The sequence below is a fragment of the Pseudorca crassidens genome, chromosome 20 (assembly GCF_039906515.1).
Source record: "Pseudorca crassidens isolate mPseCra1 chromosome 20, mPseCra1.hap1, whole genome shotgun sequence".
Lineage (NCBI taxonomy): Eukaryota > Metazoa > Chordata > Mammalia > Artiodactyla > Delphinidae > Pseudorca > Pseudorca crassidens.
Genome location: NC_090315.1, coordinates 19,612,648 through 19,635,151, shown reverse-complemented (window position 1 = coordinate 19,635,151; position 22,504 = coordinate 19,612,648). Strand labels below are relative to the sequence as shown.

The 22,504-nt window shown below is 39.8% G+C and overlaps 1 protein-coding gene across 5 annotated transcripts in view; it reads left to right on the top strand.

Annotated features, from left to right (window-relative positions):
• Positions 1 to 709: 709 nt before the first annotated feature.
• DPY19L3 (dpy-19 like C-mannosyltransferase 3) overlaps positions 710 to 22,504 on the top strand; it is a 74,803-nt gene continuing 53,008 nt past the window's right edge. For 2 of the 5 annotated variants that reach the window (XM_067720461.1, XM_067720460.1), the window contains exons 1-2: positions 2,619 to 2,756; positions 4,996 to 5,129. In XM_067720461.1, coding sequence (XP_067576562.1) covers positions 5,098 to 5,129 — 32 coding nt within the window. In that variant the 5' untranslated portion in view covers positions 2,619 to 2,756; positions 4,996 to 5,097. Of the gene's footprint in view, positions 845 to 1,168; positions 1,320 to 1,759; positions 2,199 to 2,610; positions 2,757 to 4,995; positions 5,130 to 22,504 lie in introns of those variants that run through there. The other 3 variants (XM_067720457.1, XM_067720458.1, XM_067720459.1) reach the window with 3 other exon arrangements.

The following is a 22,504-nucleotide window of genomic DNA, read 5'->3' as shown; positions in this document are numbered from 1 at the left end:
GCGCGTCTTTGGAGATGCGAAAGTACCTCACTGGCAGTCGGTAAAAGACTTCCAAACACACATCACCGGCAGTTGGGGCCTGGGGGTGTTGCCAAGACCCGAGAAGGGGACGCGCCAGGCCTTGGCAACGCGGTTAGCTGGGAGATGTCCGAGTGGTCGGACTGCTTCCGTTCACCGGGCCCTTACTGACCCCTCCACATCCACCAGCACAGGAGACAGGAGGGCACCGGCGCAAGAAAGAGTTTTTCGCGGCCCCCAGCCCGTCTCACCCTCCCCACCCGGGGTTCGACTTGAGGCCACCCTTATTCGCATCCCGGCCCTCTTCCCCCGAGCAGCGCCGCTCGCTCTGGCCTGGGGGTGGCGGGAGTCTGCGTAGGCGAAGGTGGCCTCGGGCTCCTCGGTCGGTGACGGGGGTCCAATGTTCTTCGAGGGGTGCCGGGAGCCGCGGGACATAGCGGAACGGAGCGGAACTCGGCCAACACTACAGCCCGGCGGCCGGAAGTGCGCCGCTTCCTTCCGGCCGGCGCCGCACGAGACGGGGCGGGGCGCCCTGAGAGGGGGAGGTGGCCCGTGCTGACGGACGGCTCCCGGGACCTATAAGCGCGGCCTCAGTGGCCCAGCCTCCCCGGCGCGCCCCCTCCCCGGGGCGGTGACTCCCCCCAGCCCCCCATTTCCAAGGTGCAGCACAAACCTCCGCGGCTGCTGGGTTTTAGCTTTCCCCGCGGCGCGTTGCTGGCCGTAGTGCGGCCCCGCCCCCGCGGCCCTCTGCGACCCCGGCCGGCCGGCCGGCCGGCTGCCCCCGTTCCCGGTCCGGAGCCGCGCGCGAGGACGGCTGAGGCCGCAGGTCTGTGGCTGCGTTTCGGGCCGCGGGTAGCGCGAGGGGACGCACGAGCGCGAGGCTCCGTCGGCGGCCCCGGACTGTCCGGCGGGCGGGTGGCGCTCCGCCCTTGCGTGGCGGCGTTCGGCTGAATCTGCCGCGAAGACCGAAAGCCCGCGGGCCGCCCCGCTGCGTCGCTCAGGGTGGGGGCGCGAATCCGGCCCTCGCGGCGTCTGCGGAGACCCGGTGTGGGACTGGGCGCCCCCTTGTCCTCCCGACGTGCGGGACTGGGGGCGGCAGCTTAGGAGAGAGCAAGTTTGCCGAGGGCGGGGCGCCTTCTCGGGCGACTTCTTGCTTTGGCCACGCGGGCGGAGGGAGGGGCTGGGTGGTCTCCGGCCTCGGCGGCCACGCCACTTCCTCGGTGAGCCGGAGCGAGTTACTGAACTTATTCGGCCCCTCAGCGTCTGGCGGGGACTCCGATGGTGTAGATTGGGGTGCGGAGGTGAGCTGAATAATGTGCCCTGCAGCGCCCCGGGGTGCCCAGTACGTGCTGGTTCTTCTAAGCAATGGAGAAAAAAACCACCCGCTCTCATTTCCCTTTTCAAACATTTAAGATGGCATTCCTTGTAATTTGATGGGGAAACTTTTGTTTCTTGGGTTCATGCTGTTATCACACGTAGTTGGCACTTAAACATTTGTTGCCCTTCTGTCCTAATGTGTTACGTTGTATCAGTTGTGGGCTTTTTACAACTCCGCTTGGGGCCCTTAGAAAGGTCATGATTCTAGGATGAGGTAATTTGGGGGTAAGCTCATCTGTAGAGGTACGACTTTGCCCACACTCCTTTTCTCCCTCGTTGCTCCAGAGTCTCCATTTTCGGTGCTTGCACCTTTTTCCTCTCAGATTTTTTTTTTTGTATGAATGAATGAATGATATAACGTTGATTGGTGTGTTCTTTTCAGTAGAGCAACTTGTTTACCTTTAGGAATTAATAAACTGCCCCGACAGTCGTGTCCGGCAACCGGTCATAGTTAATAAATGGTTAAACGCTGTTCATTCGTCGGAGGAGTGACGCCAGCTGTTCCGGGGGACTGTAGCCAGCTTACTCACTGCCACCACTCCCCTGCCTCCCACTTACTGCTTCCAAACCAGGCCCCTGCTCCCTGCCGTCACTCCCACTGTTGCTGCCTGGTGTAGCAGCTGCCCTGATTGGCACACCCCCGCTGCCATCACCACTGAGGCATATTCCTAAAGCTTCCAGTGTGAATTGTTTGAAGGAGCACCAGTATCAAAATCCAGATACCGGAGACAAAACAGTGTTTCAGTTCTTCAAAATCAGACCATCAACAATCAACAAATTTACTACTTAATACCTTTTCCATGGTTGGTACTATAGAAAATAATATAAAACTACCTAATTATGTGACAAAATGCGTGGTAACTGCTATGCCTCGGGAAGGGGAGAGATCAGTAGGGGTTGGTGCATCCCAAGAAAGAAGGCTTCCTGGAAGAAGGGCAGGGGCTTGTCTGTGATGCTCACCTGGGCTCCTAACTCTTGGCAGTGCCTGCCACAGGACAGGCGCTTCATAAATGTGGTTGTGTTAAAGGAATATTTGTGTTGTGTCTTGAGAGTAGCTTTGAAAGCCGGTTAAGGTTTGGATGGGAAAATGGGAGGGCGTCCTAAGCAAGGGAAAATGGCTCAGGTAAAGTCTCCAAAACACAGATGAGCACAGGCTGTATTTGGCAGAGAGGGTACGGACATATGGATGGTGGCTTAATTCTGTGTTGTTTGTAGGAGTGGTTGGAAGAACAATGCATGTGAGTCTTTGACACCATGATATCCATCAGGCAAAGAAAAGGAATACAAACCACAGAAGTTTCAGAGGATTACGTGGCACAAGAAGAAAATGTGAAGTTGGAAAATAAATTGTCATCTAGTAGGTGATTTAAATTAAAGCAGCATTTGGGATTGCTTTTTTGTCTGCATATTGAAATAATCACTCTCCAATAGGATAAAAATTTGGTGAGACCTAATAGGTGAAGAAACTTATTCTATTACCTTGATATTTTAGTTTTACAGATGATTTGATCGCAATGTGATAATATTTGTTTTACAGTTATGATTAGATAAAAGACCTCTGATTAGAGCCCTTTGCTTCTCAGCTGCCTGTTCGGTATAGTTATGCCAATCTGATCCTTTGACTTTGAGAGTAATACTTTTTCCCACTGTTCAGATTTTAGTCTACTTCTAATTTTTCTGGTTTGTGTATGCTGTTCACAACTAGACAGCCTTACCTTGGGTGAGTTTCTCATTTCATTAAAGTATTGAAAGATGAATCAAACTTTCTTTTATTCTTTATTTTCAGTTAAATTCCTGAAATTTTCTAATTTGCTTTTTTTTTTTGGTGGGAAAAGTGGTCAGAATTTGGTAAATTGTTTAAATAATGTTGAAGACTCTTGCTAAGCCATACATCAAATGGCATTAATTACCAAATTCCTGCTACCCGAGTTGCTTTCTTAGGCTAAGCATGGTCAGGATTTTTTAAAGTAAGCATGAAAAATTCCATGTCTATCAGCCATTTTGGGTATCTGACAGAGTTTACATCAGCTGCAGCTAGAGCTAGTAAAGTAATTTGGGGTAACAGTTTTATTTTTTATTTATTTATTTTTTTGGTGGGGGGGTGACAGTTTTATAAAATAAAAGTAATCTATATTGAGCAGTCATGCCATCCAACTCAGCTATTAGCAATTTGGGACAATACAGAGTATTTTCTGAAAATCTTATATAAAAACAAATACAGGTTCAAGTTTGTCCTTTTAAATTAAAACATAACTTTGAGGACTGTTCATTTTACCAAAGCAGTATTTATTCAGGTCAGAAAAAAAAAAGAAAACTAAAGAAAAGCAAAAATGAAGGAAAAAATACTCCCACAAACCCACTCATCCTGAGATTACCACCAATGACACTTTATCTTGCTGTCTAAATGTTGTTCTCTGTACATGTACACCTACAAGCATTCAGATGTGTTTTTTCTCAAAATTGAGATCCTACTCGCTGTTGTGTAACTTGCTATCTTTCTCTTGTTGTGTTATGAACATATGTCAGTCAGTGTATTTTTAAAATTTTGTCAGTGTGTAGTCACTGTGTGACTGTAGCATAATTTATTTAATTTCTTATTGAATATTTAGATGATTTTTAACCTTTTACCTATACAACCTGAACCACAGTGGCCAAATGTTTGTTTAAAACTTTATTTCTTTGGGGTGTATGCCTAGATTTGCAATTATTGGTCAGATAGTGTGCTCATTTTGGTGGCTTTTACTTCCTGTTGCCATGTCACATTCCAGAGAGGTATCCATTTATTCTAACACCAGCAGTGTTTAAAAAATGTCTATTTAAAAAAAAAAAAAGGCGATATTTTTGTATCCTTACCAAAACAGAGTACTAAGCATTTTTAAGCTATCAAATTGGCCACTATTGTAAAAGTTACAGCTCTTTGTTTTGGTTTGCATTTCATTAATACTAACTTTTTTTTTCTATTAAGTTTATTGGCCATTTTTTCTTCTGTGCATTGCCTATTCAAGTCCTTAATCAGTTTCCTACTGAAATACTCATTTTTTTTATTATCCTGAAAGTATTTATCCTATATTAAGGATCTTTTATCTTTCTTATATGTACTATAAATATGTTTCTTAGTTTATATTCCTTTAACTTGTGTGATGGGGTTTAAAATTTTAAGTAATCAAGTTTGGGAGTAGCTTTTAATGAATAAACCACACATTGTAAGTAGATCATCTAAAAGACTGTTTATATTTTAGATCTGTAACCCATTTATTCCTCTATTTAAGAAACTTAGTAGTTAAACTAGGTCAAGCACAGGTCCTAGGTGTTAAGATGAATAAGATAATATGCTGGTCCTCAAGATGCTTACATTCTAGTTGGCAAAATGGACAAATGAACAGTTAGATACAGTGGGGGAAAAAACTATAATAAAAGTATGAAAAGTATAAAAAGGTCTGTGGAATCACAAAACGGAACCCCTAACTGTCTGCTGGAGACACAGAAAGCTTCACCACTAACGGGCAGCTGGAACTTGGCACGTTGGACAGTCTGAAATAGAACTATTAACTGCTAAATCCTTTACTGACTTGGTTTTTCATCTGTTCATTTTTCTAAAAGGTTGTACCAATAGAAGATTATGGACGATTCTTTCATTTACAGTTGGTGGAACTGTTGCCCTTTGCACTGGACTTCTTACATCTGTCTACCTGGCCACTTTACATGAGAATGATTTGTGGTTTTCTAATATTAAGGTATGAACATTGTATGATTTACCCATCAGTGTCTCCAGTAGTTAGTTAGCCATTTAGATGAATGACCAAGACAGTTCCGTTTTGCCATAAAGAATCCAGTCTCTTGAAAAGTTTGGCTATAGAGTAAAATGACTTTTTCTTTGTTAGTTTAAAATAACATCAGAATTTTTATAATCAAGTGAGTTTTCCCATTATCGTTAGTTTATTCATATTATGCATCAGTTACTCTAAACCAGTATTTTTCAAGCTGTAGATTGTGAAATTGGTGTAGTAGGTCATAAGTAGCATTTTTCATAATGAAATCAAATATAAGAGAATACTATCACATGGTAAGGTTGATAATTATTTGTGAAACTTTTATTTTAATTATATGTATGTATGTACAAACTAGGTCACAGTATAAATTTTTTTTTTCTGTTGGATACAGTAAAAAAAAAAAAAAGAAAGAAAAAGAAAGCGAGAGCTACTGTTCTAAACCAGGGAATTTTAATCTGGCTCCATAGATGACCTTGATGTGGTGTACCTTTCTAATAATATATGCAGAAGATTGAGAGGAAGCCATAACTGTCATCAGATTTTCAAGAGAGTGTATGACTCTTTAAATACCAGTTTCCTTGTTGTCTTTCCCTTCCCTCCCTCCCTCCCTCCCTCTCTTTCTCTCTCTCCCCTCCGACATCCTTTAATTTGGCTTTGGTTCAGAGCAAGTATATCACTTAAAACTTACACATTGCCAGTGGTTTTCATCCAGATATACCTTTCTTTTCATCAGAAATGTCATGATCTTTGACCTTATTTCCCACCATGGCTTTTAATGATTAGTTGCTTACAAAGGTAAAATTGAGTTTCACAGGGCAAAGATTTATCATCTATGAGAATATTCAAAAGTATCTATGCAGAATGTGAAGACAGTTCCCAAAGAGAATTTTCCAAAATATTTTGAGCTTTGGTTCCATTATTGGAATGAGTCTCCAAAGGAGACTGCTTTGAATGACAAATTTTATTTTTATCAGTAATTTCTAGTATGTTTATTTTTAAAACCTGTCATATTACTTTATAGGTACAGCATGGATATATCTTTATACAAATAATCATGGTACCAAAAAATAATAATTCTTACCCTTCAGTGACAGTTGGTAGATTTTCTTGTCAAGAAACATTTTACTCACCTGTCTCTTTAAAATTGAGTACCTATAAACAGATTCCCTGGAATTGAGAAATTTAAAACTTATTTATTAATACAAGTATTCTGAATAAAGCCTGGAATTTCCCCTTTGTGGGCATAAAGTCAAAATTAAATGCTAGTAACTCTATAGCAAGGAGACATGGTGAAAGAGATCACATAATTTTAAACTGTAAGTTTAGCTCTTTAATTTAAAGCTTATACATGGCCCTACTAGCACCCTTAAAGAGATAATAGCCCATCATCAAGAAACCTGAAGAAAAGGCCAGGTCATGTATGGCTTTGTAGACTGGGCAGGAGTTGGAAGGATGTACTGATTCATCGTTTGTGTGGAGTGCAGTTGAGGAGGAAGAATTATCAGTGATGACCTTCTTTCTCCCGTTAGCAGAAGGATAGATGGGTAGATCTTCATTCGCTATGATTGTGAACCCTGTGGGAGGAGCAGATCTGAAGGGTACAGTGACTTCCGACCAACTACCCGGAGTTAAGCCACACTTTATAGGTTGAGGGCACAGTCATCCCCAAAACTGACCCTTACTTCAGAAGCCAGTCACAACTTTGGGGGACCCCAGGCTACTCTCACTTCTGACCAACTGGCTATCCATTCACTAAAATGACACACAACTCAGGAAAGCTCTGTACTTATAATTACAATTTTATTATAGAAATAGAATGCAAATCAGAACCAGCCAAAGGGAGAGGCACAGTGGGAAAAGTCTGGGAGAGTCCCAGACTCCAAGTTTCCATTGTCCTCTTCCTATAGAGTCAGGATGCATCATCCTCCTGGCTCATCAGTGTGCAACAGTGTGTAGAGTATTGCCAGCCCGGGAAGCTTACCTGAGCTCTGGTGTTGAGAGTTTTTACTGGTGTTTCTTTATGTATGCATGATTAGTTAAATCATGGGCCACAAGGTTGAACTCAATCTCCAGCTGCTCTCCACTTGCCAGAGGTCAAGCTGATATCTGTTGGCTCAGAGCGCCAACCCTCTAAGCATACGGTTGGTCTTTCTGGCTTGGCCAGCTCCCATCCTGAGTCATCTCCTTAGCAAAAACCATCTAGGGGCCCACCCTGAGTCACCTGTTAGCACAAGCTGTCAGATGTGGGCTGGAGCCTACCATGAATAACAAAGATACTCTTGTCACAGGGAAATTCAAGCGTTTATTGGCTGCCTCTCAGGAACTGGAGACAAAGGCCAACCACATTCTTTTTTATGCAGGAGGCAGCGAGGCCAGAAATGATGAGTTCAGGTTTGGATACATTGTGAGTCACTTTCAAAACAATCCAAGTAAAGATATGGAGTAAGGGGAGCTGGATTTATGGATCTGAAGGCAGGAGTTCCATGTGTGTTGGAAACGGACCTTTTCATGTTACCAGCTTGTAGCTGTGTGGGCAGGATTGTTTGAGGAGTATGTAGCATGAGAAGAAAGAGACCGGAGGCCAGATTCTGTCTCTGCCTCAGACACAGGCTGGGAGAAGCTGGGAGACAGGCGCACCCTCTCACAGGCCTCCCCACACCACCCGCACCCCTTACACTTAAAGCTGAGCTCAGAGTCTTGGTGCGTTTTTCCCTCTCTATTCAAGCTCTCTGGGTTTTTCTCACCCCTGTGTCACAAGAGGAATCCTCAGATGTTGTAATCATTTCTCAAACCAGATGATAGACTGGCTTATTTTTCATCTTAGAATTATCTAGACCCAGTGGTCTCCAACAGAACTCTCTGTACTGAAGGAAATGATCTAAATCTACACTGTCCAGTACAGTAGCTGCCAGCCAGATGTAGTGATTGAACACTGGAAATGTGGCTAGTGCATCAGAGGAACTAATTTTTAAATTTTATTTAAATTGAACTTTAATTTTAAAGTGCTTATACATTTTCTGTGAATAAACCAGTGAAATCAGCCATTACCGATCAACGGTATTACTTAGCCAAAGGGAAAGCTCATTTTCAGAGTTTATACGCCTTCCTAAATTTACTCCTTTACATTTTCATCTTGGGGGATGATGGGAATATTTGAGAAGTGTAAATCTATTTCCCTTTTTTATTTGAGTTATAACTTATCAAAATTGCCAGGCTAGTTTTTTATGTAAATACTTTGATCTTTTGAATACTCTGAATTAGTTGTAATTATTCAGAGAGTAAAAATATTGCTAATAAAATAGACTAATCATATATTCAGTTTATGCATTCAAAGTAATTTTTTTAAATGTTCATAGTAGTGTTAGTATTTCATATGTGGGAACCATGGGACAGAAACTTGGAGCCGAAAAGAAGATGTTGGTTTAAATGGTCACAGAAAATGTGTATGTAGTATCCTTTCCTGGCATATTTTTTAAATTAAAAAGTCAGTTTCTTGTTGTCTTAACCATTGTGTTATATTGCCCTTGCTGCGAAATTTAAAGTATAAGAGATTTTTTTAAATATCCTTGATTGAATGTCTGCTATGTCCTTGGCACTGTTATAGGTGCATTCTACTTTTATTTTATTTAATCTGGTTGTTTCCAAAGCCCAAACATTTTAACTCTAACTTGTCCTTTAAATGCAACCTGCTTTTTTTTTTTTTTGCTGCTCTTTATTATAAACAAAACAAACTAAAGGGTTTAAAGCCCATACTCTTACTTGCTGTGCTCCCCTTACAGTGCCTGGCACATCGTCAGTGCTGAGTAGACAGTGGTCTGTTGGAGTAGAGTTAATCTCTAGTGGGGAGGGAGTGGTGTAGGCAGGGGAGGCAGGGAGACACCTGGCTGCTGTAAAGAACCTGGGTTGGAATTGGAGCAAAAGGATGCAACTTTGGAGCTTGCCTCCAGAGATAGGACATAGTTAGTACTGGCAAGTGGGGAGCCAGTCATTGCATTTTTAATGATTTGTGTTTCGTAGGTGCTGGAGTAAATCTCTGTATGGTCTTGATTGTTTTTCTTTTTGGAACATTGTGTTTTTTATTGCACAGACTATACTGTGACAACAACAAAAACTTTTTTTAATGAAAAACATTACTTAGTGTTCATTACCCTTAACAAAAAACAATTTTCATTTTTCCCTTCCGTTCTTCATCCTGTACATGTATATATTTTACTTATTTATGACCCCAATATAGATAGTTTTTACAATCATCGTATGCATTTTCCATATACAATTATATATTTTCACAAACACTTACAATTATTATATAAATTAATAGCTATATACTTTAATATTTTTGACATTTTTATACCCTTGGTCATTTCACTATTTCCATGCTCCCAACTTGGGGTAGATTGTTTCTAATTGTGTGGTTAGACCCCTAAAATTGCTTACTTAACTTCTCATTTTAAAGCGGTAGGATAAAGATGTCAGTTCCTTCTTTTGTTTAGAATTACCTCAGAGCAATGAAAGAAAATGAAAAACAGTCAGATTCCTTCTTTGATGAAACTAAGAGAGGTCTGTAATCTGGAACCACAATATATGAGGAAGGGCTGCCAAATCCAGTGAAACTCCAAGGAGTGTAGAAAGATGCTGCGAGAGAACTCCTAAAGCTGCAGATTTTAGGTAAAGCTGCTGAAGTTTAGTCCTCCAAAGTCACTGGCACATTCTGAGGGATAAACCAGTGGTCCCCTGTGTGAGACCATGGGACTAGATGTGAGGAGTAATGACAGAAGCTTCCCTGTATACACTTTGGTATGAAAGAGAAACAAGGTAGACAGGCTGAAAGGAGTAATCACAGAGACAAACCATTTTTGTAAAAGTAGAGTTTAAGCAGACCAGGATAAAGAGAGAAAACTTGCATTTTCAACAGCCCTGAAGCTGCCGATCTCTGAAGACTAAAATGAGGAAAAGACTAAAGAGCTCACTCTTGTAATCCACTCTGTATCAGCAGAAAAATTCTTGCTGGCCTGAGTTATGTCCCAGCCCTCTCCCCTACATGTAGCTGATTTGGTAAGAACTTGCCACATTTAGAAATGACTAGTAATCAGAAAGGAACTAGCACAGGATCTGTACAATAATACTGCAAGAAAAAGGGAAGAGAAAAACAAGAACAAACGATACATGAAGAACCAGAAAACTTTTACAGCAGAGACGTGAAGATTGTGGCCAAACGTGTCACATTAAAAAACAAACATAATAAAGCATTTGCCACTGTAGAAGGTGAATTCAAAGCAGGAATGTAAGAATGTATATACCATCTTCAAAGAGATTTGTAGGAAGATAAGAGGAAATGAAACATGAGCTGGCAGAACTTAGTCAAGAAATAGAATCTTTAAAGATATAACCGTAATAGAAATCATGACTATGTAAGGAGCAACACACAGGAGACCAGAATCTGCAAAAAGCAAGAAGAGAAAAGTTGGACAGGACTGATGAAAGTAAACAAAATGAAATAGAATTAGTAAAGTTAAAATATTAGAAGTGACAGCTAAGGAAGACAACAGAAAGATTGCATTATTTGTGTCCCAAAGGAAGCAGAACCATGAAACGGGGAAAAAAATGTTTAAATCTGTAATTCAAGAAAACTTTCCAAAAATAAAGGAAAACTTGAATCTACAAACTGAACGGACACGATGGGTCCCAGGAACATTTGGCCTAGAAAAATCATTAGCAGGATATAGCTACGAAATTCCTGTACCTAAATGGTAAGAAACCTTTGGACATCCAGACAAAAGATCAAGTTACCTATATGAGGAAACAAAGGTCAATCTGGCTTCCAAGTTTTCCAAGTAACATATAGTTACTCAAAGACCTTGAATGATGTCTACAAAGGACTCACGTAAAAGAAAGTGATTTATGTATTTTAACCCAGTTATTCCATCATATATAAAGCACCATTCAAATGTTTTTGACTCTGAGAAATATGTATTTTTAAGAACACCTGGAGAAATTGGTAGAGGAAAAACTTTATCCAGTCAAGAGATAAAAGGCAAAACAATGTTAGAAAGATTGTCAAATTTATTTAACTGTAGAACTAAGACTAAATAGTTACAGAACAAAATATATATGATATGAATAGTATAATAACATAAAAATGTTATTATGTAATAGTAACACAATAGCAGTGTAATAATTACATAACACAAGTTAGAAGAGGAAGGGAAAGAAAAGGTAAAAAATGGTGGAAAGGGCTTCCCTGGTGGCGCAGTGGTTGAGAGTCCACCTGCCGATGCAGGGGACACGGGTTCGTGCCCTGGTCTGGGAGGATCCCACATGCCGCAGAGCGGCTAGGCCCGTGAGCCATGGCCGCTGAGCCTGCACATCCGGAGCCCGTGCTCCACAACGGGAGAGGCCACAACAGTGAGAGGCCTGCATACCACAAAAAAAAAAAAAAAAAAAAGATGGTGGAAGTATCCTGATGTATCTTTTATAGCTAAAAGTCAAAAAGTTACAACTAAAAGTGATGTCAAGAAACAGACACACAGTATATATAAAGAAAATTCCAAGAAAAATAATATCAAGTAAAATTGGGCAGGGGAGAAGTACAAATTTCATAAGATTGTCATAACTTGTTATAGAAAGTCAGTAGATACTAGCCATAGAAACGAAGAATTAAGTTACTCTCTGAAGTTATAAAGAAAGGTAACCCCTAGAACAAAAACATCAACCTTCCAAATTAAAGACATGTACACACATACACACATATTGAAACAAGCTGACACAGATCATGTAGTGAAGGATTTGTTGTAAAGAGCAGTAAAAAGCATGATACAATATCTATTAACACAAGTATGTCTAATTATTTTTGATTAAATAAGTATCAATGGGTTTTACTCACCTAATAAAAACTCTGGATCACAAAGCAAAATCCAAATCACATCATATATGCATAAGATCCTCCCAGAACAGTAAGAATCCTCCTTAGACAGATTAGACCACAGGTGTGGATAAGGACTTAATAAATGCAGAAAGGGGAAAGAAAGTATCAGACAGTATTAAATGAGGCAAAGAAGGGCAATATTTCAGTGATAAAGATACAAACCATAAGTATGACTATCCATGCATCAGATAATCACAATATTTACAAAGCAGAAACCACAGGAAATGTAAGAAGAGTATAGAAATACATTAGTATTGAGGAGTTTTAATTCTTTCCCAGTTCATATAAAAGCAAGTGGACAAAAATAAGTAAGGATATAGAAGACCTAGTGAAAATATTGAATATGATAGATCTAATCTGTAAATATCTAAAGATACATTCATTTCCAGTATCCACAGAACATTCACTAAACCATTGATAAATTAAGCCATAAGGAAAAATCTCAGATCCAAAAATACAGAAATTATATGGACAATATTCTCTAATCACAGTGTGACAGCACATAGTCTTGGCCTGTTCCTGACTTTGGGCATAAAGGTCACAGTGTCCTCTTTTGTTAATTTATTCATTCACTTAAATAAAAATTGCAGGTAACTAATTAAAAAGAAAAATTGCGTACTATCTAGAAATTTTAAAATATTTAAAATAACTTTTGGGCCACAGGTAATTAAAACTGAATTTATAGAAATTATAAATGAAATCTAGAAAATGATGAAAACCGTATTTCAGGATTATGGAATATACCTAAGAGAGTACTCAGAAGAAAATTCGTAGCTGTAAATACTATATTATGAAATAATTAATATATTGTGCAATAAATGAATTATTCCACTTATGAAATCTCACAACAGAAGGAGCGATAAAGGTAAAATAAATTGATCACCTAGAAAGTAGGAAAACAGTTCATAAATCAGTGGTTATTTGGGGGGGTGAAAACTAAAGAAATGAAAGGAAGATAAAGATGGGGTAGGAAATGAAAATATCCAAAATAAGAAATAACACAGAAATATTTATGGAGATGGAACTTCCCTGGAGGTCCATTGGTTAAGACTCCGTGCTTCCACTGCAGGGGGCACAGGTTCGATCCCTGGTAGGGGAACTAAGATCCCACATGCGTGCAGCACGGCCAAAAAAAAGAAGAAATAATTACAGAGGTCATGAAATATGGTAACAGAGAAATAACCATAGAGACCATGAAATAAGAAAGAGCCACATGAGACTATTTTGTTTGATTTTATGCAAATTAGATGAATAGATGAAATGAGTGATTTCCTATAGGAATATATTTTTTAAATATTTATTTTATTTATTTATTCTTATGTTTTGGTTGTGCTGGGTCTTAGTGGTGGCACGCATGGGATCTTCATTGCAGCATGCAGGATCTTTAGTTGTGGCATGCGGACTTCTTAGTTGCAGCATGTGAACTCTTAGTTGTGGCATGCATGCGGGATCTAGTTCCCTGACCAGAGATCAAACCTGGGCCCCCTGCATTGGGAGTGCAGAGTCTTACCCACTGGAACACCAGGGAAGTCCCTAGAAGAACATTAATTACCAAAACAGCCCCAGTAAACACAATTATTTCTGTAGATGTGATAGAGAACACTTGAGAAATATTGTACCTACCTATCCCCCAACCCCAAAATACCAGACCCTGTTGACTTTATGGAGGAATTCTATCAAACTTTTAAAGAACCAAAATATTCCAATGCTATTTGAGCCATCCTAGAACACTAAAGAGGAAGAAAAGTTCCAAATTATTGCTATAAATCAGGTATTACACACCAAAACTGAGGATCAGACTGTAACTACAGTCAGTTCTTATTCCCACCAGTTATGTTATATAAAGTCACTGAGAATAGTGAATTAAGCGAATACTGAACCGTGACTCCTGGGGAAATATGTACATATGTATAGACACACTCATATCACACATAGGTTACAATCTTAAATCCTAAGAACTCCTCCTGGTAGATTCTATTTTCTTTTTTTCACAAAAGAGAAAGTGAGTTTCAGAAATGTTAAGTGAGTTGCCTGAGGCCATCCACTAACTGGTGCCAGAGCTGGGATTCAAACCTTCTGTGACTGGCCCCAGAGCTAGGGCTTCTCGCGCTGTGCTGCACTGCTGCCCCTTACTGTCTTTATCCTCTGATCATCTCTGTGTGAGAGCTGGAGCAAGAGGCAGACCACAGCTGGGAACTATGCACATCAGGCAACTCACATGTCTACAAATGACTGCAAAATACAGCAAGTATTGATTTTTGTCATTTTTGTTGTTACAAATAAATTTTAGCTAGTAGGCAAATTTGCAAATAGGAAATCCATGAATAATGAGGATCAACTGCATATAATCCAGATAATATTAAAAAAACGAAACTCAGAGACTAATCCCACTATATATATTGGACCCAAAATCCTAATTAATGCTAGTAAAGAGAGTCCAGTAGCACATTAAAGCATGCCACACCATGAAAAAGTCATTTTTCTGCCAGGAATGCAAAGGAGATTGTTGGGAAATATATACTTTTTTTTTTTTTTTTTTGCCATATTAGTACCTCAAGAGATGTAAAAAAAGGTATTTGAAAAAAATTCAACATCAGTTCTTTGTAATGTACATAACTCAAAATAGGAATGGACTAGGTGAGCCCATCACATCAGTAGAATACACAAATAAAAACCATGTGATTATCTCAAAAAACACAGGAAAAGCATTTAACAAAGTTTCACAACCTTTATGATAAAAATGCTCAACTATCTAGAAATAGAAGAGAACTTTAGCCTCATAAAGGGCATTTGTCAAAAACCCACAGTTAAGAGCATACTTAATGATAAAAGACTGAGAGCTTTCTCCCTGAGATCAGGAACAAGACAAGGACTTCTGCTGTAGCCACTTGTATTCAACATTGTACTAGACAGTTTGTCAGGGAAATAATGGCAAGGAAATGAAATGAAAGGCATGAAGTAAAACTGTCTCTCTTTGTAGATGACACGTATATAGAATCCACTAAAAAAAACTTTTAGAACTAATGAGTTTATCAGGGTTGCAGGATAACAAGATCAATATGCAGAAATTAATTGTATTCCTATACAGTAGCAATGAGCAATCCAAAAGTGAAATTAAGAAAACAGTTCCAGCGCTTCCCTGGTGGCGCAGTGGTTAAGAATCCACCTGCCAATGCATAGGAAATGGGTTTGAGCCCTGGCCCGGGAAGATCCTATATGCTGTGGAGCAACTAAGCCCTTGTGCCACAACTATTGAAGCCCGCACCCCTAGAGCCTGTGCTCCGCAACAAGAGGAGCCACTGCAATGAGAAGCCTACACACCGCAACGAAGAGTAGCCCCTGCTCACCACAGCTAGAGAAAGCCCATGCGTGGCAACGAAGACCCAGCACAGCCAAAAATAAATTTATTAAAAAAAAAAAAAAAAGCAATTCCACTTACACATCAACAAAAAGTAAAATACTTGGGAATAAATTTAACCAAAAAGTATAAAACTTAAACCATGTCCATGCATTGAAGACAATATTGTTAAGATGGCAATACTCCCCAAGTTCAACATGATCCCTCTCAGAATCCCAGGTGGATTTTTTGCAGATATTGACAAACTGATCCTAAAATTTATGTGGAATAAGAGGCCCAGAATAGCCAAAACAGAACAAAGTTGGGAGACTCACACTTCCTGATTTCAAAACGTGCAATATCAAGACTACAATAATCAAGAGAGTGTAGTGCTGGCTTAAGAATGGACATAGAGATCAATGGAATGGAATTGAGAATACCTTACGTTTATGGTCAATTGATTTTCAACAGAGGTACCAAGACAATTAAACGGAGAAAGAATAGTCTTTTTAACAAATGGTCTGGAGACGACTGGGTATTTACATGCAAAAGAATGAATTTGGGCCCTTTTCTCATACTACATGCAAAAATTAACACAAAATGGATCATAGACCCAAATGTAAGGGTTAAAACTATGAAACTTTTAGAAGAAAACATGAATAAATTTTCATGGCCTTGGGTTGGCTAAGCTTTCTTAGATACAACACCAAAAGCACAAGTGACTAAAGGAAAAATAGTTAAATTGGACTTCATCAAAGTTAGAAACTTTTGTGCTCCAAAGTACACCATTAAGAAAGTGAAAAGACAACACTCAGAGTGGGAGAAAATATTTACAAATCATGTCTGGTAAGGGATTTGTATCTAGAAAATATAAACAACTATTACAACTTAATGATAAAAAGACAACCTAATTTTTAAAATGAGCAAAGGACTTAATAGACATTTCTCCAAAGATGATTTACATATGGCCAACAAGCACATGAAAAGATGCTCAGCCCCATTAACTACTAGGGAAATTAAAATCAAAACCACAATGAGATAACACTTCACACCTGTTAGCAGGGTTATTATAAAAAGACATAATAACAACTATTGACAAGGACGTGGAGCAGTTGGAACCCATCTACCACTTTGGAAAAAGTCCAGCAGGTCCTCAGTCAGACATAGAGTTATCACATGATCTTAGCAGTTCTACTCCTAAGGGTACACCCAAGAAAAATGAAAACATATCCACAAAAAAATTATAAACAAATGTACATAACAGCATTTTTCATGATAGCCAAAAAGAGGAAACAACTCTAATGTCATCAATAGATGAATGGGTAAAGAAAAGGTGGTATATCCATACGATGGAATATTATTCAGCAGTTTTGAAATGAATTACTGATACATGCTACAGCATAGACGAACCTTGAAAACATGCTAATTGAAAGAAGCCAGGCGCAAAGGACATATTCTGTGATTCCAGGAGAGGCCAATCTAAAGAGACAGAAAGTAGATTGGTGATTGCTTAGGGTTAGAGGGCATGTGGAATCTGCAGGGTGACAGCCCAGGAGTGTGGGTAATGAAAATGTTCCAAAATTGATTGTACTGATGGATTCATAACTCTGTGAATATAGTAAAAGCCACTGACTTGTGCACTTTAAAAGGGTAAATTGTATGTGAATTCTATCTCAGTGAAACTTAAAAGACAAGATGCATACTTTTTGTTTAAATATAGCATGCATACGTCTAAGACCAAATGTTAAGACCTTACTGATTAAGGAAACACTAGAAAAATGGTGTTCAAAAGAAATTTCTGTTGGCTGAAGAGTTCTTTATCTGTGCTGTGGTAATACTATAGCCATTATCCAAATATGCTCAGGAACTGAGAAAATGAACTTTTAATTGTTTTTTTAAATAAATTGATGTATGTATGTAATTTATTTGCAGCGTTGGGTCTTCGTTGCTGTGTGCGGGCTTTCTCTAGTTGCGTCAAGTGGGGGCTACTCTTCGTTGTGGTGCGAGAGCTTCTCATTGCGGTGGCTTCTCTTGTTGCGGAGCATGGGCTCTAGGTGCGCGGGCTTCAGTAGTTGCGGCATTTGGGCTCCACAAAAGCCCAGGACCAGATGGCTTCACAGGCAAATTTTACCAAACGTTTAGAGAAGAGCTAACACTGAGCCCTCTCAAACTCTTCCAAAAAATTGCAGAGGGAGGAACACTCCCAAATTCATTCTATGAAGCCACCATCACCCTGATACCAAACCCAGAAAAAGATATCACAAAAAAAGAAAATTATAGACCAATATCACTGATTAACATAGATGCAAAAATCCTGAACAAAATACTTGCAAACAGAATCCAACAACATATAAAAAGGATCATACACCATGACCAAGTGGGATTTATCCCAGGGATGCAAGGATTCTTCAATATATGCAAATTAATCAATGTGATACACCATATTAACAAATAAAGGAATAAAAACCATAGGATCATCTCAATAGCTGCAGAAAAAGCTTTTGACAAAATTCAACACCAATTTATAATAAACTCTCTAGGAAGTGGGCATAGAGGGAACCTACCTCAACATAGTAAAGGCCATATATGACAGACCCACAACAAACATCATACTCAATGGTGAAGAACTGAAAGCATTTCCATCAAGATCAGGAATGAGACAAGGATGTCCACTCTCACCACTATTATTCAATGGCGAAGTCCTAGCCACAGCAATCAGAGAAGAAAAAGAAATAAAAGGAATACAAATTGGAAAAGAAGAAGTAAAACTGTCACTGTTTACGGATGACATGATACTATACATAGAAAATCCTAAAGATGCCACCAGAAAACTACTAGAACTAATCAGTGAATTTGGTAAGGTTGCAGGATACAAAATTAATGCACAGAAATCTCTGGCATTCCTATACACTAACAACGAAAAATCAGAAAGAGAAATGAAGGAAACAATCCCATTTACCATCGCAACAAAAAGAATAAAATACCTAGGAATAAACCTACCTAAGGAGGCAAAAGACTTGTACTCAAAAAACTATAAAACACTGATGAATGAAATCAAAGATGACATAAACAGATGGAGAAATATACCATGTTCTTGGATTGGAAGAATCAGTATTGTGAAAATGACTATACTACCCAAAGCAATCTACAGATTCAGTGCAATCCCTATCAAACTACCAATGGCATTCTTCACAGAATTAGAACAAAAAATTTTACAATTCATATGGAAACACAAAAGATCACAAATACAAAAGCAGTCTTGAAAAAGAGAAATGGAGCTGGAAGAATCAGTCTCCCCAACTTGATACTATACTACAAAGCTGCAGTAATCAAGACAGTATGGTACTGGCACAAAAACAGAAGTATAGATCAATGGTACAGGATAGAAAGCCCAGAGATAGACCCATGCACGTATAGTCACCTAATTTACGGCAAAGGAGGCAAGAGCATACAATGGAGAAAAGACAGCCTCTTTAATAAGTGGTGCTGGGAAAACTGGACAGCTACATGTAAAAGAATGAAATTAGAACACTACCTAACACCATACACAAAAATTAACTCCAAATGGATTAAAGACCTAAATGTAAGACCAGAACTATAAAACTCTTAGAGGAAAACATAGGAAAAACACTCTTTGACATAAACCACAGCAAGATCTTTTTTGACCCACCTCTAGAGGAATGGAAATAAAAACAAAAATAAACAAATGGGACCTAAATAAACTTAAAATCTATTGCACAGCAAAGGAAGCCATAAACAAGACGAAAAGACAACCCTCAGAATGGGAGAAAATGTTTGCAAATGAAATGATGGACAAAGGGTTAATCTCCAGAATATACAAACAGCTCATGGTGCTCAATATCAACAAAAAAAACAAAAAACAATCCAATTAAAAAATGGGCAGAAGACCTAAATAGACATTTCACCAAAGAAGACATACAGATGGCCAAGACGCACATGAAAAGCTGCTCAACATCACTAATTATTAGAGAAATGCAAATCAAAACTACAATGAGGTATCACCTCACACCAATCAGAATGGCCATCATCAAAAATCTACAAACAGTAAATGCTGGAAAGGGTGTGGTGAAAAGGGAACCCTCCTGCACTGTTGGTGGGAATGTAAATTGATATAGCCACTATGGAGAACAGTATGGAGGTTCCTTAAAAAACTAAAAATAGAGCTACCATATGACCCAGCAATCCCACTACTGGCATATACCCTGAGGAAACCGTAATTCAAAAAGAGTCATGTACCACAATGTTCATTGCAGCTCTGTTTACAATAGTCAGGACATGGAAGCAACCTAAGTGTCCATCGACAGATGAATGGATAAAGATGTGGCACATATATACAATGTAATATTACTCAACCATAAAAAGAAACGAAATTGCGTTATTTGTAATGAGGTGGATGGACCTAGATTCTGTCATACAAAGTGAAGTAAGTCAGAAAGAAAAACCAATACCATATGCTAACACATATATATGGAATCTAAAAAAAAAAAAAATGGTTCTCAAGAACCTAGGGGCAGGACGGGAATAAAGATGCAGATGTAGAGAATGGACTTGAGGACACAGGGAGGGGGAAGGGTAAGCTGGGATGAAGTGAGAGAGTGGCATGGACTTACATATACTACCAAATGTAAAATAGATAGCTAGTGGGAAGCAGCCGCATAGCACAGGGACATCAGCTCCGTGCTTTGTGACCACCTAGAGGGGTAGGATAGGGAGACGCAAGAGGAAGGAGATATGGGGATATATGTATATGTATAGCTGATTCACTTTGCTATAAAGCAGAAACTAACACACCATTGTAAAGCAGTTAAACTCCAATAAAGATGTTAAAAAAAAAAAAGTCATGTACCACAGTGTTCATTGCAGCTCTATTTACAATAGCCAGGACATGGAAGCAACCTAAATGTCCATCAACAGATGAATGGATAAAGAAGATGTGGCACATATATACAATGTAATATTACTCAGCCATAAAGAGAAACGAAATTGAGTTATTTGTAGTGAGGTGGATGTGCCTAGAGTCTGTCATACAGAGTCAAGTAAGTCAGAAAGAGAAAAACAAATACCGTATACTAATGCACATACATGGAATCTAAAAAAAAAAAAAATGGTACTGGCAGGGCAGGAATAAAGATGTAGACATAGAGAATGGACTTGAGGACACGGGGAGGGAGGGGGAAGCTGGGGCGAGGTGTGAGTATCAGCAACATACATATACTAGCAAATGTAAATGGTTAGCTAGTGGGAAGCTGCTGCATAGCACAGGGAGATACAGCTCAGTGCTTTGTGACAACCGAGAGGGGTGGGATAGGGAGGGTGCGAGGGAGGCTCAAGAGGGAGGGGATATGGGGATATATGTATGCATATGGCTGATTCAGTTTGTTGTACAACAGAAACTAACACAGTATGGTGAAGCAATTATACTCCAATAAAGATCTATTAAAAAAAAAACTTTCTGTTTGCTGTAAAGTTCTTTATCTTTGCTGTGGTAATACTATAGCCATTATCCAAATACGCTCAGGAGCTGAGGAACTGAATTTTTAATTTTTTTAAATATACATTTATTTATTTATTTTTTGGCTGCGTTGGGTCTCCCTTGACTGAGTGCGGGCTTTCTCTAGTTGTGGCGAGTGGGGGTTACTCTTTGTTGCAGTGCGCAGGCTTCTCATGGTGGTGGCTTCTCTTGTTGCGGAGCACAGGCTCTAGGCACGTGCGTTTCAGTAGTCGTGGCACAGGGGCTCAATAGTTGTGGCTTGCGGGCTCTAGAGTGCAGGCTCAGTAGTTGTGGCGCACAGGCTTAGTTGTTCCACAGCATGTGGGATCTTCCCAGACCAGGGCTTGAACCCATGTCCCCTGCATTGGCAGGCGGATTCTTAACCACTGTGCTACCAGGGAAGCCCCTGAACTTTTAATTGTAATTAAATTAAGTAGGCACATGTGGCCCACATTAAATCCTTCAGGAAATCCCAATCAGTTTTCTTTTGACAGTGTCTAGAATCCGATCACCTCTCACAACCTCCGCCTTTGTCTCTACCAGGATTACTTCAGCAGCCCCCTTCCTGGTTTCCCAGCTTTGCCCTTGTCCCGTAGAATCTATTCTGAACACAGCAGCCAGTGCGATTCTTTTAAATATATAGCAGTGTATGTCTCTGCTCAAAACCCTTCACATTCAAACTCAGCATGTCTAAAACCAAACTCCTGACCTCCACACCTCCTGCACACACACCTTGTAGCTCAGAGTATGAGCCCAGAGTCCTTGTGTCTCCCAGACTGAGTGGTCCAGCCCCTAACCCCACATTACATCTCAGATTCTACTTCTGCCCCTACAGCCCCCCGACCTTATTACTGCCCCTTCCTTGTTCCCTCCACTCCAGCCACACTGTCTTCCTCGCTGATCTCCAGGGTGCATGTGGGCTGTTTTGCCTGACTGATGGGCTCTCCCCTCAGACATCCACATGGCTCACTACCTCACCTCTTCCGCTCTCTGGTCAGTGTCACTTCATCAGCGAGGCCTTCCCTGTCCACCTCCAGGATCATGGCACCACCCCCTTCCCTCCCTATACCACTTCTCTGCTTTCCTTTGTATATTTTACTTGTTTATTTGTTCCCTTCTCCTTCTGCTCTAGATTATAAATTCCATGAAGGCAGAGATCTGTGTCTCTTTTCTTCCCTGCTAAATCTCCCAGCAAAAGAATGCTTGTCAATTGTTGGTGGTCAGTAGGTATTTGTTGAATGAATAAATGAGTGGATGGATGGATGAGTGAATGAGTGAATGGCGAAGATCGATTGGAGGAAGAAGATACCAATTAGAAGCACAGAATCCAGTGGGGAGGCTAGTTTAATAGGCAAAGCATTGTCATTCCTTCTAATTGATACCTGTGTTTCCTTGAACAGTCATTTTCCTTTTTAAAAAATGCATTGTTCTTTCTCATTGAAACTTAAACTCCTTGGAATCAAGGACTGAATTCTTATCCCTTTTTGTTTCCTCAGAAAATAAACGTTCAGTTATAAGGAAAGGTAATTCTCATTTGGCCAAAAGTACTCAAGTCACTCAATTTTTTA